Source organism: Ostrinia furnacalis, unplaced genomic scaffold (assembly GCF_004193835.3).
Source record: "Ostrinia furnacalis isolate ACB-3 unplaced genomic scaffold, ASM419383v2 OfSCF5115, whole genome shotgun sequence".
In the NCBI taxonomy this organism is placed as follows: Eukaryota; Metazoa; Arthropoda; class Insecta; order Lepidoptera; family Crambidae; genus Ostrinia; species Ostrinia furnacalis.
The window spans coordinates 122,310-141,845 of NW_021135354.1; the positions used below are offsets into that span (position 1 = coordinate 122,310).

At 36.0% G+C, this 19,536-nt stretch overlaps 1 protein-coding gene across 1 annotated transcript in view; it reads left to right on the forward strand.

Moving 5' to 3' along the window:
- The window catches only part of LOC114360659 (uncharacterized), a 45,859-nt gene that overhangs the window by 14,411 nt on the left and 11,912 nt on the right, over nt 1–19,536 (forward strand). Inside the window, exons 4-15 of the mRNA XM_028315413.1 lie at nt 448–633; nt 1,163–1,284; nt 1,731–1,901; nt 2,539–2,709; nt 3,228–3,517; nt 6,266–6,272; nt 11,942–12,157; nt 13,252–13,462; nt 15,493–15,855; nt 17,396–17,581; nt 18,112–18,233; nt 18,522–18,683. Of these exons, the coding sequence (XP_028171214.1) occupies nt 448–633; nt 1,163–1,284; nt 1,731–1,901; nt 2,539–2,709; nt 3,228–3,517; nt 6,266–6,272; nt 11,942–12,157; nt 13,252–13,462; nt 15,493–15,855; nt 17,396–17,581; nt 18,112–18,233; nt 18,522–18,683 (2,207 nt within the window). The remainder of the gene's footprint in view (nt 1–447; nt 634–1,162; nt 1,285–1,730; nt 1,902–2,538; nt 2,710–3,227; nt 3,518–6,265; nt 6,273–11,941; nt 12,158–13,251; nt 13,463–15,492; nt 15,856–17,395; nt 17,582–18,111; nt 18,234–18,521; nt 18,684–19,536) is intronic.

Below are 19,536 nucleotides of genomic sequence, written 5' to 3' on the forward strand. Positions count from 1 at the left end.
TGGTTACACATTAAAATCACTGTGTATTGTTCCCAGTTTGGTTAGAACATTAGAGGCTTGATACAGCCCGAATGTCTGAAAAAATCACTAACTTAATAACTCCAGAAGGTCCAATGTCACACGCTTTGTGGTTTCAATGTTCCAAACTACACAATAGGTTTTTTTTTTCTTCACAAAAGATTTAGGCTGAGTTGTACCACCTTATTTTAACTGCGACTTTAACTTAATTTACTGTGACTTTAATATGTGTGTGTGAGTGTGTGTGTGTGTTTTTGTATGGAGTGTGACAGACTTTTAATGATTGTTAAAATTAAAGTAAGATGGTGCAACCCAGCCTAAGTGTAATTTTATTCTACGTCTTCTACATCTATATTGTATGTACCAATCTACTAATATTTTTGTTGCTAATGCACTCCAATTTTGATTATCGATCTATTTGTATTTCAGACAGTTTCCAAGACGTAGTCCCTTGCGTGCTACCCTTCTTCCACATCTACGGGCTGGTCATCACACTCATAGCGCATCTGGCGAACGGCTGCAAGCTCATCACCATGTCTTCCTTCTCCGCCAGTCTGTACCTGAACTTGCTGAAAGCTGAAAACGTCAGCTTGCTTTACGTGGTACCTCCTATAGGTAATTCTTCTTCTTCTTCCTTGGTCCCTCACTGATGAGGATCGCGACCACATATAGTGTTCCTCTACAGACTGCGGTTATAAGCTGTGTGGACCGCACGTAGATACCTAATTTTTGTCACACAAAAGTGACTTGATTTTTCACGAGGTGTGTAATTAGTGGGCTCGCTCGTGGCCGATATTTTATTATTCTGTCTCATTAAAAAATATGTGTCGGGTTGAAAGGTGATTAAGTCAAGTGCCTATAAGAATAATTCAAGCAATGTTTCTTATAACTGAAAATTAATGTTACTACTCTGTTAGTGCTGCAACTAACACATCCTGTGGCTATATAAACACAATTATTTTGACAGTTTCATTTCTTTAATTAATTATTGTTCGAACAAAATCAATTTAAGGGTAATAAAAAGTCTGATTCAGATTTTTCGACAATTTCGTAGCACACTATCAGCTTTGAATGATTGTGTGTACATTAATGTTCACTTCAGTGGAGCAATGATCTTAAATTCTGTACCTCGATACGTTTCCAGCAATCCTCTTGGGCAAGCATCCAGATGTGAACCACGAGCACTTCAGCCACGCCAGATTCATGGTGTGCGGAGCTGCTCCTCTTGCTGCCTCTGATGTTGCGGCCATCTCTGCTAAGACGAAGGTATTTTTATTTATCCTTTGCGACCCTTTATCTGCTACCCAACGACAAAACCATATTATAGACGAACAGTACACACTGACACAAAGCAATAGCAGGGAAAAAATATTATGGTTTACTATAAAGTCCATGTTTGATGTAGTTACTCCTACTGACTGGTTGTCTATGGAAATAGCCACTCCCTTTCGTATAGCTACTGCCTACAAGAATTTACTGAAAATTTTCGTTTCGTTTAGGAGTTTCCCCAACCCGCCTGGGGATAGGAAGGCCTAATCCTTCATTTGCCATTCTTCATTTGGTAATTAGAAAAGGTCGTGCTCCTGCAATAAAATTGATACTAAATGACCTGATGATGATGATGATCTTTGTTCACCTACAAAGCATCAAAATCAAGGCCCAAGTTGGAATTAATTGCTTTACTTCAACAATTATTTTTTGGTTTATTTCAGAACAAAGACTTCCAGTTCTGCCAAGGTTACGGTGCAACCGAGACCACGTCGCTAACAACAGCTACGTTTATAGGACGACAGAACGACTATGACTCTTGTGGGGAAGTCATGGCTGGTATCACGCTGAAGTACGTCGACCCTCAGACTGGGAACCCTGTACCTATTGGAGAAGTAAGTACCTATTGTAGATTTTTTTTAATGAAATCTGGACAATCGGGTAATTGGTGAAGTATGGTAAAACAACAATAATAGAACTATAAGTACCTACTACAGAATCCGGTTCAGCTATAATAATCATGTAGGTACACAAAACTTTATACTTTATACGTGTGGTCTATGTTTTTATCTCAACCGTTTGATGTGTTTGTATCGGACAGTAAAATTCTTTTGCAATTTAGCTTTTATTAGAACCACAAATAAGATACCATAATATCTATTTAGCTATGCGGTCTATACAATGAATATTGAGTTTTGTGAAGATTTACGCAATAACAAGATGATAAGGCAGATTTTATTAATAGCTATCTAGGCAATGTTAAATTCAATTCTAAAATAACTAATTTTTACCGCTAAAGCACATTAAACCTTTACCCTCTTACTAATAAACAGTTGTTACACATGTTAAACAATAGTTTAAAATTTCATTTCCATACTAGGTACATCATTATAAACTAAAGTTTAACGTGCGTGTAATTTTTATTGATATGGGGGTTACATCCCACACTAGTTGGAAAACTTGTCAATATTTTTAGCAATACTGGAAATATCCAAGTTCAAATATAAAAATTACCTGTGATTTATGTTTCAGCGAGGAGAATTATACGTCAAAGGACCAACAATCATGAAAGGATATCACAAAGACCCCAAATCGACTGCAGACTCTTTGACAGATGACGGATTCTTCAAGACTGGTGATCTTGGATACTACAAGCCTGGAGTAGGAGCTTACGTCACTGATAGGATAAAGGAACTCATCAAGGTAATTAAAATTGTAAATAATCTAAGGTTAACGTGATTTCTACTCAAAAAGAAAACACTTTCTTAGCCGCCTCTGTGGACTAGTGGTTAAAAGATTTAGAGGTCTCGCATTTGATTCCCATTAGATTTTTTCTTGCTCAGTTATGCTGGGGATTCCGGGAGAAGCTCTTTTCTAGTTTCAGTATCGCCTGAGCTTCTCCTTCATTGGTAACAAAAACAGTATTTCGAGGAATTTATCATTTTTCACTGGGCTTTCAGATTAAGTTGAATTAGATATTTTAATGAGGGCTATCGTTTCAGCGCTCACCAGTTAGCGCCACTGTAGAGTAAGGTCCTGTCACTTGCTAGTAGCGAAGACAGTGGCACCAACTGGTGGGCGCTAAAGTGGTAGGAGGACTATCGCATATGCACTCATCAAGATGGCGCCACTGTAGAGTAAGGTCCTGTCAATCGCCAGTGGTGCCAACTGTTAAGTATAAAAACGATAGCCCTCATTACCTTAACATTTTATGTTCACAGGTCAAAGGTCTTCAAGTGGCTCCAGCTGAGCTGGAAAGCGTACTCCGATCGCACCCCGCAATAGCCGATGCTGGCGTTATAGGCGTTCCTCACGAATTCTTCGGAGAAGTGCCGAAAGCGTTCGTCATCCTAAAGAAAGATATGAAAGCAGCGCCAGAAGACATCCAAGACTTCGTGGCCAATCAAGTAGCAGCATACAAGAAGATAGATGAAGTGATATTAGTGGATTCAATACCAAAGAACACGACGGGGAAGATATTAAGAAGGGAACTGAAGAAGATGTATGCGTAGCCAGGACGGGAGTTTTATCTATTTATCTATCTTTATTAAAGAAACATACAGCCTTGTTAGACACATTGTCCTTTAAAGTTTCTAAGGCTAGGTTGTACAGTCTTGTAAATATTAGGACTTAAGTGGTTGTTATGTGGCCGGGTACTAGGGTAAAATGCAATATGATGGAATTATGGACTAGTTCTAAAGCATAACGGATTCCTAAACTAATGTTTCATTGGAAGAGGATTATTAACAAGTCAGATTACCTCACCAGAGTGCCTAATTCGTCAATTTTACGTTGGTGTTATGTACAAAAAACGATCTTATGTTATTGAAAGTAAAGTACTGCTTGGTGTAACTAATCGAGTTTTATAGTGCTGTTTCACACAATTTAACTCACAAATGAGTTGGTCACCAAGCTGAGAATCACTTAGAAACCCAGGTGCCTCGTAAGTCGATTGAACCAATCTTGAATTTATCTCGACTACTTAAAGTTCAAAATAGGGTTTTTGATAGTGCCAACAAGGGTACAATTTTGAGCCCTCAATGCTTATCTATTTGTTCATCCCAAAAAAATACAAAAGATGGTTTTGCAATTTTTCGGACATTTTGAGGTCTGCCAGGTAAGGGTTTTTAATAGGGATCTTCTATTGTATACAAAATAGTAAAGTAAAAGTTAAAAAAAAAATACTGCAGTGAAACCAAATAGGGCGAAATAAAGTACTACTACTACTAAGTAGACTGTAATTTATTACATAATACATAGTTTGGTCTTATTATAATTATAGGCAAGAAAGAGATAGTTTTACTACTTTTATTCATATTATTGTTGATTTTTTATATAATTTTATAAAGAAAGTTTGCGTTAATTCTTAAAACTTTAACAAATACATAGGTATGTTTTGTCATTCCCAAAGCATTTAATTTATATTATTGTTACACTCCTCAAGGAGGAATTTGGTGCTATTAAAATTACATAATTATTTTATTTTTGTACTTAGTGCACTTTATAATTAAAATATAGTTAATTATAATTAAGTATGTTATGCCATTTATAGTTACTCTATGTAGTTATTGTGGAAGGAAAAGCAGACATAAATTTAATAAATATTTTCAATAATTTCTTGTTCTTCTTGTCTTACATTAAAGTTTTATACGCTTTATTAATTGTCCTTGAGTTTAATTCATATTTGAAAAAAAAATAGATGCGCCTTTTCAACTATCGGGGGCAAAACTTAATATATAACACTTTATAATACGGAAAATCTCGATATTTTTGTGTGCCTCGAGTTCACGATTATGGACTTATCCTATTAAATTAGTTCTTGATTAACAATTTGTTATTTCCTCAACTAATATAAGTATTACATCATTGTTGGCATTGCAGGTCACCTCAACGTGTACTCACCTATTTTGATATTTATAATCGTAGAACAAATAATTAAAAGCGGATGATTCGTTAGATTTATTTTGTTACTAAAATATAATTTTAAAATTTTGAGATAACAATAGTTTTTAATGTGTGGAGTTAGCACGGCCATCATTTTTTATCTACAAAGGATAAAAACATTTTTATTTATAAAGCCTGGTCCGTGAGCACGTTGAATTTTGTCCAATGACCCCAAGCTACCCATCCTTATCGGTCGCGCGTAATTATATTGGACAAAATTCTACGTGCTCACGGACCAGGCTTTATCAAACAACAAATTTTTGTATCAAAAAAAATTGCAATATTAATCCTACCTACGTATAAAGACAAAAGCGCATCAGGCTTGACATATTCGTTGCAATCTCGCTTTTATTACAACCACATAAACTGCCACAGTGAAGAGCTTGATATGCCGTGCGCGTTTTAACCTAAGCATGGGTTATAATAATATCACTGCCAAAAACAGCTTTGCGTCTGTTCAAACAATAATATTTTGGTTTGAACACTGACACACTGCAAAATGCCACACACGGGTCTAACCGGTCACGCTCACGATTTGAGATATTTTGTATCAAGCTGAGCTGGATTTAGGGTTACCAGGTACTTAATACTTAATAATTTCCTTATTTTTTATGCTTAACAATGCTGGTATTTGACCGCAGTCGCACCTGTTATTGAGTGAGATGCAGTCTAGGATGGTAGGTGTACGCCCTGTAAGTGCCCATTCACTATTGCCTTGAAAAAGCCTGGATAAAAAAGTATTTTATTTAAAAAACCATCAGCATTCAAAAGAGAGAGAGGGAGAGAAAAATTGGTAATAATACTAGGTGTAGAAACGATAGAATTATTTATTTAGTTGTAACTTTTTTTCATAAAGACATAAGAAATTATCTACCAGTCAACTTTTATGCCCGGAATCATTCTTAAAGGCAGGCATAAAGGATCAACAGAAGCATCCGAGTTGCTATCGACATTCATTCACAGTTAACCCCAAATTCCCAACAGCTTTATTGTTATGTAGCATAAAAACTTCCCCAGTCAAAAGCATTAGTTGTAAAGTAAGTTTCTGTCATCTACCAGCCCTAGTGCAACGAATACAGCGTATACCGATTAATTTGTCGGTGTATTTCAACGAACACGCATTTAGTCGACGACCGGTCCCCGGTGCGGTATCACGTCCCGTTACCGGCACCCGAACACATTTCACTGTGACAAAAAAAACAAAAATAGTGCTTTGACAATCGACTACAGTGACAGTTTTCGACCAAGCATCAAGACTATTCGATGGAAATCGGTATAAGAATCGATATAACATCGTTATTCGTATAAATAACAGTCAACAAGTGAGTACGCTACAGAATACAGATCATGAATGTAGGTAAACAAAGTCCATTTCATTCAAAGAGTTGATTGTGTTGTATTTTGCGGTCTTTTTTTATCGCTGATTATGTGCTAATGTTCGTTTAAAAATGTTAAACTTGTTTAAAATTAAAGCATTTTGTAGGTCAACAACAATTTGCGTAACAATGAGCTGTTAAAGAACTAAGAACAATGAAATACAGCTTAAATTCTGCATAATTAAGTAACCGGTAGTCAAGTGCTCTTATCTTATTACAGTTTTATAAAGTAGGGTGTCTACTTTTTATCAGGAACTGTAAAATAAAATATCATAAAACATGTATTTATGATAACTGGAACCAAATTGTACTTCATTTATAATAGCTTCCTAATAAACTTTACATTGTTAATACCTACGAGTATCACAAAAATATTCTTCTCTTATGAAAATAGATAGATTTAAAATGTTGATTTAAATTGTAAATATTTCGAAATGTTGATGGAAAACTACGTTGCAAGCACAGCATTGAACCACTTTTTCTGTAGAATTTACTTTATCTACAAAATTCGTCTCTTTTTTTTAGTATTCCAGCTCTACCTTGATATTCTGGCCCATCTGATTTTTTTACGATTAGTATAACGTGGTATAACGAAGAAAAAATTATATTGCTTGATTTTTCTGATGATATTTATGATTCTGTTATCATCTTATCAATGAACTAAATCCTCAAATCGATAAACTGTAGCATTTTAACATAACCGGCTTACGAATGCAATGCCAGGAATCATTCTTAAAGGCAGGCATAAAAGATCAACAGAAGCATCCGAGTTGCTGTCGACATTCATTCACAGTTAACCCCAAATTCCCAACAGCTTTATTGTTATGTAGCATAAAAACTTTCCCAGTCAAAAGCATTACTTAATAAATGCTTATCTTATCTTATCTTATCTTATCTTAATGTTCTGTAGCATCTAATATGCATTAATAAAATATGTATATGCTATATTAAAACAAAAACGCATGTCTGCTGTTGACTAAACACGAAGGTCATCGTATTTTTATCATTTAAACAAAAGTAGAGTCATATTATTTTTAAACTTTCATGGTCACAAAAATGTTTAATTACATTTAAATCGGGACTTACTTTTATTTTCTGTTTCTAAGTGCGCACAGCTGTGTCATAATCGCGCATGAGCTGAAGAAAAATTAGGTCAGTATTTATTTGTTAAAAACCGGTACGCTGACACTTGAGTACGAGTAGGTAGAGACGGTGACTCTAGATTAAAACCTGCTTACGGAAATGCTAGTCGCCACGTGATCCGTAAAAAAAAACAATACATTTAAAACACCTATGTTGTAATGTTCGAGTCACATTAATTTCCACTTGACAAATAAACGTCTTAGGGTGGATTCGACTAAACAAGAGTAAATATTAATCTAAGAATACATTATTCGACATTTTTGACATATTTCCCATACTGAAACTGCCAATGTGCCAGTAATACCCGGAGTTATTCTCGGATAAAAGTTTGGTCGAATCGGGCCTTAACGAGGTTTGATTTACATTAAACAACTGAAGAAGTAGGTGGAGTGATGACTCGCGAAAGATCGCTGGCAGAAGCTGGATGTGCCATGAGAAGACAGAGTAAGATGGCTCGTATGGGGGGAAGACTATGACCACCAATGGACTGCAATAGGCTGTTGATAATGCTAGATGACCTAGAAATGTATCTTTCCTATTTCACCATTGTTTATCAATTTAAGGAAGACAGTAATAATTTCTGACTCCAAAAGTGGAACAACTACTTGAAGGCCGAGCATTCTAAAAATACCAAAGAACTACCACATGTTAGCAAAATAAAAAATAAAAGCTTGTAATGGAACGATAGTATTGATAGTATTAATTTTTACATTTCCAAAATACACTACTCATTTAATATTTAGTGTTAACTCACGCTAAAAACATAAATAATTATTTTAGCACAATATTTAGAATCATAACTATAAACACAATCATAACTTTAAAAACAATAATTTAAAAACCTAATCGATATTTTAAACAATAGCTTTGAATGTTCCGCTAATGAAACAATAAATTGATTAATCATTATAATCAGATCCATTTAAAATTATAAATTATTATCGGGTTATATTTAAGTTGTTACCATTCAGTTTTGCTCATATAAATCCTTTTCTATCTTATCTTCAACTTTAAATGAAGATTTTATTGATAAAAACTAAAAAAAAAATAGGTAGGTAATATTGTAAATTTTTTTGTGCCAACTCTTCATAAAAGGATTTAGCCAAAATCATAAAATCACGTCATGCCTGCAGCACACCTGCAGTCTGTTTACATGCACTCTAAGGCTGGGTTGCACCATCTTACTTTAACTTTGACAAACGTCAAAAATCTGTCAAACTCCATACATAAAATACCGGTTATCGTCAAAGTTACGGTCAAAGATAGGTGGTGCAACTCAGCCTAAGCAATGTTACATTTCCTGAAAACTTGCCAGTACCTACCTACTGTTTTGATAATATACATGACTTTTGAAATGACAGCGATTTACCAACTGCTGATAAGAAGTGCATCTCTACAAACTGTGACAATTTGGTACATACGGCGCCCGCGACTTCTTGCTTGCGTAAAAAATAAATCCCGTTTATGCTACATTTTTCTTTACTTTTCTTCTTAAAGCCTTCCTCGATAAATGGGCTATCCAACACAAAATGATTTTTTCAAATCGGGCCAGTAGTTCCTGAGATTAGCACGTTTAAGCAAACAAACAAACTCTTCAGCTTTAAGTTATAAGAAAATCGTATAAGAAAAATTACACTGTGTATGTAGCTTGAGGTACCGGCTATACCTTCAATTCGTCCAAAGTCGACAATTTCAATTACCACTTGTACTACATACAGCACATCCCACTCTACATAATTATTTGTTGCATATTCGTCCCTTTTACAACTGCATAAGGTCTCATAGTGTTACTTTGAGACAATGACGTCAATGACGTGCGGCTGTACTTGCATCGAGCAAGGAAAGGTCCAAAGTCGACTCGAGTTGACTACAATTGAAATGGCACCTAGGGTCAATTAAATGTCATCGACTTCGGTACATATTTATATGACTACATAGCTCCTCCATTTGTCTCCGTTAGCGGTGCATGACAGTCAAATAAAATAGTTCAAATGCCTCAAACTGATCGAACTCTACATTTTTGAAAGAATATTTTTATTGTACAAACAACCCCTCGTGATAAGCTAAAATTATGCTTATGTTACAAGTGGGGTGGGTTCACCCCTCCAAAATCAAGCGGCGGTGGGGTTCGAACCCACGTTTCTGGGATCACGAGTCGGGATTAATTTTTTGTAGGATATAAATGATTTCTAAAAATCCATTTTTACAGTAAAACTGCTGTTGCTATGTTACCAATCCTCTGAACTAGTACAAAGTCTGAACGACTTATCCAATTAGATAAAACTACTTTTATCTTAGTTTAAAGATATGGAAAAAACCAAATACCTAATTTGTTTTGTATTCAGCATAAGATTTAAAAAAGCAGCGACATTTTTTATTCCATTTGAATTGTGATAACACTTATCAGTTAGATTAAGGTACGTTTACACCACGAGATAAAACGAAAAACAAACAAACATCGTGTTACATAATCTTTAAATATTGCCACAGAATAACTAATAGTACCATATTGCACTGAATGCTCAGTGAATAAAACTTTCACCCAAAATCTTCCATATCTAAGAAAACTTGACAATATTTTCTAATGATTGAATAAGTTCTGAATCGAACATTAGTTTTATTTTTTTAGCGAAAAGTGGAGTAAGGCAGCTGGAAAAATTGAATTTTCCGGATAGATCCATTTTATTCTGTAACCTACTATTGATAGGGTGATCGCTATAGTAATTAGCCAATACATAGTTATTGGCCAACTTGCCTAAAATGAAAAGAAACAAGCCTAATGGAAGTTATTAGGAGAGGAAAAGAGATATATTTTTTTCTGAGCAATACGCAGTCCAATGTAGTAGGTAAATATTTTTGTCTCTTACCTACTTATTAACAATCCAATATGCCAATAACTATGTGTAGGCTAATTACTATAGCAATCACCCTAGATACTGTTTGATAGAGCTCGTGAAGCACTTTCAGGATCTGTACCTCTAGTACGAAAAACTTTCGAGTTCGTTTCGTTGCGTATTCAAAGTGTCATCGAAAAATTTTGTATGAAAAATTAAACAGCGCCCCCTAGGGCGGCTATAATATAGGGGGCGCTGTTTAATTTTTCATACAAAATTTTTCGATGACACTTTGAATACGCAACGAAACGAACTCGAAAGGTTTTCCTACTAGAGGTACTGTACCTCTAGTACGAAAAACTTTCGAGTTCGTTTATGAAAAATTAAACAGCGCCCCCTATATTATAGCCGCCCTAGGGGGCGCTGTTTAATTTTTCATACAAAATTTTTCGATGACACTTTGAATACGCAAACGAAACGAACTCGAAAGTTTTTCGTACTAGAGGTACTGTATCAAGTTTTTCGATATCTGATAGAGTTAAGAAAGTGAGATTACTTATCGTTTCCACCTTGTACTGGTAAATAATAACATTGATTCTAGCTCATGAATATATCTTTAACTTAGTAAAAAATAATTTCTAATGGAACATGCAAAAATACCTACACCTGTATGTCGTGTCATCATTTGTACTACATCACCCACCTCCGACCTTAAATTTAATAGTTACGATTACAATAGTATTGTATAAGATTTTTAAGATTCATTGTCACTTTTTGTTAGACGTGCCGACGTGCGTCATCATTATGCAAAATATTTTTTTAATAAAATTGCGCTAGTCAATTTTCCGTGTTCGCAATTTACCTACCTGATAACTTTTTTTGGCACGGTTATAGTAAACTTAGGTACAAAACTACAAAATATTGTTTTTAGTTTTCACAAAAGACCTGTTTTCCTTTTTAAAGCTAAAAATAAAGCATTAAAATATGCATTTTCTTAAACAAAAATCAAACAGGTGCAGTTCGTTGTTATACGCAGCAAGTAGGTACATATTTTTAACCAAGACTGGCAGAGGTCACATGGACACGAAATTAATACGTACATGAATAATTAAGTGACCTTCGTATACTTATTGTAGTAATTATTTAAGAAATTTAAAAGTTGGATTAACTTTTAGCATAGGTACAATGCGATTTTCAATCACATATTTTAGATCGTCAAACCTAACAAAAATAATGTAGAGATAGAATCAATAATTTTAGCTTTATTAGATTAAACCTAGTTTTAAGGCAATAGGTATTATAAACTTCTCTGTATTTCGCATTCTTGTAGATAATTGGATTGTAAATTTTGATTGTAAATTACGATCAATTATTATTTATCTACGTGTACTCGTAAATACCTATATACATCGAGGCCTTAAAAGTCGTAACTTATTAAATTTCTACTAGGTTACAGCTAGTCCAGTAGTAACATAATAATTATCTCGTTGCCAGGTTCAATTCGACAAGCATCAAATGTCTGCTTTAAATCTTCCATTATCATACTTGATAGGATTATAATAACAGTGTCGAATTTTCAATAACCCAATACATCATTGTTTCAGATATTATAAGAATACGAGCATTGACTAATCCTGACAACAACACATCAAGATGTCTTTAAGACGCGTGATAAAAGTGAAAAGAGTCCTCGAATGTGCCAGCAATGGCACCAAGTTGGTAAAAAGAAGCAGCAGTATGTGGACAAAAGATAAAATAATAAAGACTCCATACAACAACATCGAAATACCTAATGCGACTCTATACGACTACCTTTGGCAGAACCTCGAGAAATGGCCTGAAAAGACATTGGCGGTAAACGTTTGTTTTAGATAGTAAAAAAGAAATAAAAAGCTTGTAAAAAGACGACCATTATATGTTACTTATAGAATTAACTTGCCAATTATCGTGGATAATTGCATTCATTTATGAGTGATTAACATTATCGCATTAAACAGTTTATTGTTTGTAACAGATACCTACTCATCAATCACCTCATAGACCTTACAAGAAACACCCTGTATGCATAATACACACATTGATGATAAGAAAATAATATATAAAATGAATATCATCCTTTCAACAGGTGTTCAAAGTGACTTTTTGTCACTATCATGTCAGACAAATGCCTTTTCTGTCAAGATTTTAAACAATAAACCATGGTAGCCATTGTTTTAATGATACCTACCTTTAAATTTATACCTGCCAGTTTTACTTTATGTACTGTAACCAAGATCCCTATGTCGTCATCATTTCAGCCACATAACGTCTACTGTTGAATATAAGACTATGATTTCCAGATTGCCTGGTTATTATTTATTATTATTGGTTTTTGGGCCTTCATTTGCACCAGGTCGACCAGGTTTGATCTATTGTGGCAGCCCTTGTGTTTAGAGTACACTGCTTAGTCCTGGTTACAAAAGATCTTAAAAAATAGAGCAGTTTGCACTTACGACTCTGCTCTATTATGAAGTTCTAAAAGGTGCAATTTCAGAACAAAATATGAAGCCTTGATGTACTAAAAGGCAATTCAGCAGCGGATACCTGAATATATTTAGTCTCTCAGCCTCCAAGCGGTAGCCGGCTACCGCGTAACAATGAGGGCTATCGTTCTAGCGCTCACCAGTTAGCGCCACTGTAGAGTAAGGTCCTGTCACTTGCTAGTAGCGAAGACAGTGGCGCCAACTTGTGAGCGCTAAAGTGGTAGGAGGACTATCGCATTTGCACTCATCAAGATGGCGCCACTGTAGAGTAAGGTCCTGTCAATCGCCAGGGGTGCCAACTGTTAAGTATAAAAACGATAGCCCTCATTGATTATCCACTGTGTCTGGATTCGCAGAGCTTGAAGGGTTAAACGAGATTATGGCCTCAAAAGGCTCTTTCTAACTCATAGGTCATTCCATTTTCAGGTATGCTCCGAAACCGGTCGAGGCTACACCTACGAGCAAGCCTTCAACCTATCCAATGCTTTTGCCGCGAACCTCCGTCTCAAGTTAAAGATCAGAGATGGCGACACTGTGTCAGTCATGCTGCCGAATGTGCCTGACTACCCGCTAGTTGCCATGGGCATTCTGGGGGCTGGTGGCGTCATATCTACTATCAACCCTATTTATACCGCACGTGAGTATGATTTACCATGTATATTCGGTGACTGGGTGACTGAGTTTATTGCGCTGCTTGTTCTCAGTTACTGCACTGTCCCGAAGTGTTAGGGATAAAGCAATACTGTGATCTGTAAAAGCGCTTTTCATTGCGATGCAATTTTCAATCATGCTGAAAAAAATACTTTTATGATTTTAGGGTTTTTTGTCATTAGTAGGTAGGTAGTCTTTATAGTATAAGCGGTTGATTTGATTAAGTTTTTTTATAATCTGCGAACATTCATGTTTCCGTGTGATCAAAACATGCATCATATAATATTACCATTTTCTATAAAAAAAAGATAAAACTTGCATAGTTACAATCGACAACACCGACATCAGACAAAACAGCAAAATATCAATTTTACAACTGCATACAAAACTCAAGTACCTAGTGTAGGTATTAGTATCATCGTAATTTAAGCGTAATGACATCATTACTAGAAGAACAATTTCCGTATGGATGTAATTTCATTTACAGAAGGATTACATAACCCGAAGAGTTTACTTAGGTCATGGTTATTCATAACTGTCGGTACAAATCAAAATAAATTATCATGTAATTTTCTCCGTATATTTATTTCGATTCTACATACGTGGAATGAAAGTGAAAATAACTTTAAGTCGAGTGTCTTGTATTACTTTGTGTAATGGCGCAGTTACACTGTGCGGAAATTGACCGAGAAGAGCATGCACACCGAAGTATGGGCGATGCACGGCGAAACTAACTGAATTACGTGTTTACACTGTCTCGATCAATTTCCCGCATAGTGTAACTGCACCATAAGCTAAGGCGCAGACCACTGACTTAGTTGGCCGATAGTTGAGTCGGGCTGTTCAGTAATCAGTAATGGAGATGTAATGAAAATTGAAAGTGCGCACATTACACCGATTTGGCCGATTCTTCATACAAATTGAAATCGGGCCCAACTATCGGCCAACTAAAATTCGGTGGTCTGCGCCTAGGCCAAGCTGATGTTGTTGAAATAACAACTTTTTGTTTGTTTACTCGGCCTAAAAGTTGAACGGCCATTACCGCAACAACTGGTTCGTGCGACCTTGTGTTTACGCAACTTTATGTGTGTTGTAGACGAAGGCAGAATAGTTGAAGACCCAGTAATAACGCTCTACCACAAATTACGACACTAGTTATGAATGGCACGCTATGCGCTAAGTGTACCACGTGCGGTAGTATCTTTTTAACCGACTTCAAAAAAGGAGGTTCTATGTTCCACTATGTAACATGCATTGGTGATGATTTTGACATATTATGAGTCTTCCGTATCTACGCCAATTATGTGAACAGCTATGGTTTTGTTGTTAACCAATGTTTGACCAATAGTTGAAAATTGGACACCCATGTCGTCACTCATTCCAAAAGTAATGCAATATTTTTCCTATAAAAATAATTATGAACCGTTATTTGCTTATTTTATTGCTCTGATTAATGCTACTTTCCTTTTTATCTGATATCCTGTTTTTAGATAACTATAAAAATGTGATACTGTAAAGTTACTACTGAAGTCGATTGTACCAATCAGATGCCACAAATAAGATAAAAATGATTGCAATCAGCAACCCACAATCGGTTTTTAATATTAACGATATCGTCAAGTAGATTTATTGCAAGATTGCTACAAACAAGCTCAGTCACGTAGGCAACTTTGATAGTTATGGGGTAAACTACAGTAATTTGAATATTATCTTTATCAAGTTTGTTGAATGATGTTCTTTGTGTACAATTGGTTCCAAAGTCCAGCACTTGTGTAAGGGAGCGCGCGCACGGACAAAATTGCTAACACTTGTCCCTGCTACAGACTTTCAAGGTTACATTAGTATTCAAATTAAGTGCTTTAACTACGAGTATTACTAGTCTTATTGAATGCTAAGCACTAAATTATATCATAATTTAGTGATATACTTTAAGATTTCATTGAATGCCTTCTCGCTCTACATTTAGAGACTTAGATTTAACTTTCATTACTAATTTTATAACTTTTCCAATTCCAGATGAGGTGCAACGCCAACTAGTGCTATCCAAAGCCAAAGTGGTCGTGACGATGCCAGAAATCCTAGGCGTAGTCAAGGAAGCACTAAAAATAGCGAAATTGGACACCCCTGTCATTGTAATCAAGACAAATGGGGACCCCACTCCGGAGGGGACTTTGTGCTTCAACGAGCTGAGCGAAGATGTCCACGTGGATAAGTCCTGCTTAAAAGATGTCAGAAGAACGCCAAAAGATATCGCCTTCTTACCTTACTCCAGTGGCACCACAGGAATGCCGAAAGGCGTTGAGCTGACGCATAGAAACTTAATAGCTAACTTTGAACAAATGAATGACCCGCATATTAGGAATTACAGCGATACTACAGGTTGGTAATAAGTTTTGTTACTGGATTTTAATTGTTTCGTTGGGGCAGAAAAGTTCTCGAGTGGCGACCACGGGCCGGAAAACGTAACGTGGGCAGGCCCCATACTAGGTGGACTGACGATCTGGTGAAGGCTCGGTCGTTATGCATATTCTTGGGGGAGGCCTTTGTCCAGCAGTGGACGTTATTTGGCTGAAACGAACGAACGATTCTAATTATTTACTCGTATTGTAATAAAATAGGTACAGATTATGTGTGCAAAACTATGCCGAATCACGACAGTGCTAATCTTAAATAAAATTAATTTGTCTATCACACGTCAAAATGTATATTAAATTGTGATACATCTTCACGAAGTGCATCAAGATAAAAATAATAAAATAACCGGAAAAATTCCATCTCAAGAAAATCACAAACTTGTTATTGATACTGATGATAATAATGTCATGAAAGAAAACAAACAACCTACAAATAACGACATAAACTAAGATAACGTTGCACCAAATTATTATCCGATAATTACTAAGATGTAGGTACCTACTATGATCGCTAGAGACAATGCTGGTAATAAATTAACATAAATTTATTGGCAGACTTGAATATAGTTGTGAGAATATTGCAGTTGCCTTTATGACATAGTCAGTCAAATTATTATGGTCCTCAATCCATTGTTTTAAGATTGTATTTGCTAAATCACCTATTAAGTGATTAAGTTAAATTATGCGCATGTTATTTCTATCTTAAATAATTTGTTTCTATGTAGTTAATAGTATAGAATAAACAACATGTTAAAGTTTATTGTTACTTAGTGTTAAATTTTAACATTTGTTTTTTAAATGAACAGACTGTTACTCTTCACTTTTGCATTGAAGAAATTTAAATAAATAAAAACGTTTTTGCTGTGTAAAACACATAAAAGGAATTACAAGAAACAAAATTATTTTACATTATACCTAGCTAAAAGAAAAAGCAAATGGAGGTGGTTCAGCATGTACCGCCAAGGAATATCCGCCCTAGACAGCGCTGGTTTTCAGCCACCACCATATTTTCTCTTGAGGCGTTGGTCGAGAAAATGGTCATTTAAAAGGTTGAAACCTCAAACATTAGCCTACGACTAACGAATCTGATTTATTTAGTTGGTTTTGTTTTACGAGTAAGATCTTGCGTACCTATACCAATAGAGACATCAATATCATTTGCCAATGGCACTTCACAGCCCGTGAATGCCCATAACTTATGATGTAAATCAAAGTTTGGGACTATCTAGGACTTCTAAGATGTGTCCACTTAAGTTCTGGACCTCTATTTGAAAGTAGACTTTTAGTTACTTGTATCGGACAACATTGCAGCTATTTGACTGCCGACGATCTGGTAAAGGTCGCGGGAAGAGCCTGGATGCGGGCAGCGCAGGACCGTTCATTGTGGAAAACCTTGGAGGAGGCCTTTGTCCAGCAGTGGTCGTCATTTGGCTGAAACGAACGATTTGACTGCAATTAAATTTAAATCGCTATACGTACATTCCAAATTCCAACTTTACTTACAGCAACCCACCAAGATTCCATCATGGCTTTGTTGCCTTTCTTCCACATCTACGGCGCTTCAGCTATTATGTTCCACAAGATGTCCGTTGGCGCCAAGCTTGTGACGGTCGCCAAATTCCAACCGGAGAAGTATCTTCAGGCGTTGGAGAAATTCAAGATTGACGTGCTGTACCTTGCCCCTCCGATTTGTAAGTAATCTTCTGTTACTAATACACTGGACTTCAAAGAAAATGGGTCGGTTAGGTCTTATTTATCTTCAAAAGTACTTGACCTATCCTTAGTCTTTATTTTTGAAGATGTTGAAGATTTTCTAATCGATCCTTTTTCTTTGTGGTTCAGTACTATTATAAACGTGTCCATATTTTGGTTACTTTTTCTTTATCTTGTAAAGTTGAGCCTTAGGAGCAGTGCTAGGGCCAATATTGTAGCCCTTAACCTGCGATAAGCACTACTTTTTGTCGCAAAAGTTCGAAGGAGATGACATAAAATAAAAGGATAAAACACATTAAACATTGTCCATCTAGTAAGAAAATTAAGTGTTTATGATTGAGTGACACGCGCATGATACCTAACGGTTATCTGTGACAGATGAACATTGATATTAAAATGCAATCCTCGAGATAAAGAAGATAGTTGAAACCTTGGAATTATTGGTCAGTGATAGCTTAAAATTTTGTACAACATAACATTATTTGAGAAAAGAAATTGGTCCTTTCAGGTTTACTAATGGGAGCGCACCCAGCGGGCACCTCACAAACGTACCAGTACTTGAAGTCGGTGATCAATGGTGCGGCGCCACTGGCGGAGTCCGATGTTAAGCGGTTCCTATCAAAAGTCAAGGTGAATAGAACATTAAAGCTTATTTAGGTTTATTTTCTGCAAAAAGGCTTTTATAAAGCGCTGTTTCTCGTCCTTGTATTACTGTAATCAACACTGTTTCGGGAAAATTAATGGGTCAGTGATAGAAGAAACAGCGCAAAAAATTTGTCACCGTCACCATTGCCATTGTGACCAGCGTGCTAGTTGTTTCTCGACAATTTAAGATACATATTAATCCAATGATATTCCAAGATATAATTATATTCATTTAAAGTTAATTAATAGTGAACATTTTTTATTTCTTTCCAGCAAGAGTTCGACTTTCGCCAAGCCTACGGTTTGACGGAAACCTCCCCTCTTGCGTTGATGCCTCCGAGAGGCGTAAATAACTATTCAATTGTAGGATACCCAGTCTCCAACACAGAAGCTAAGGTCGTTGACGATAACCTGAACAGCTTGGGACCGAATGAGGTGCGTATATTTTGTGATAGAACATTTTTGAACCACTCAAAACCATCAATATATAGGCAAATGATCTGGTGGAGCTCGCGGGAAGTACCTGGGCAGCTCAGGAACGGTTGTCGTGGAAATCCTTGGGAGGCCTTTGTTCAGTAGTGCACGTCATTTAGCTAAAACCTCAGATCATAGAAAGAGAATAGATATGAAGTCGCGCGTAACTACAACGAGAACCAGTGTCCCCACATTTCCCCCACCACAGCTCCCACACACACATTCAACTGTGTAAAAACAAAGCGACTGAGAGTCTACGACAACATGTGCAACCGGCTTAAAAGTGCTGTGATTGGCCAGAAGGCGTGCCTTATGGCCAATCAATGGCCGCGTGACGTGACGCACACTTTGAAAAAAGCAATTAGAGAGAAGAAAGATAAAATGGAGTCGATAAGATATCGATACTTTAAATCCTGGGGGCAAGGCTCGAAATTGGTTTAAAAAATGCTTGTATGAAAACCTTTTTATTATTATACGTTATTATTATGTTCTTTAACGATTTTTGCATAAAGGAGTCAGTTCCATTTTGTATGGACGAAAAACTCAGAATCAATTATTGGGACTAAATGAAGTTACCTTATATTAATTTACCCCAACCAAAGCTCAATGTCGTTATCGATGGAGTATAGAAGTTATAGACTGACAAAGTTTGTATGAAAAGTCATGGGTTAAGTAGGTACTTGCGATTTTTACCAGTATTTACAATATTGGTAATATATTATTATTTACTTTAATAATAATAACAGGATCACTGTAATTATTATTAACTACTATCGCGCATTAACTTTTTAATTATGGCGAAATTCGTACCGCC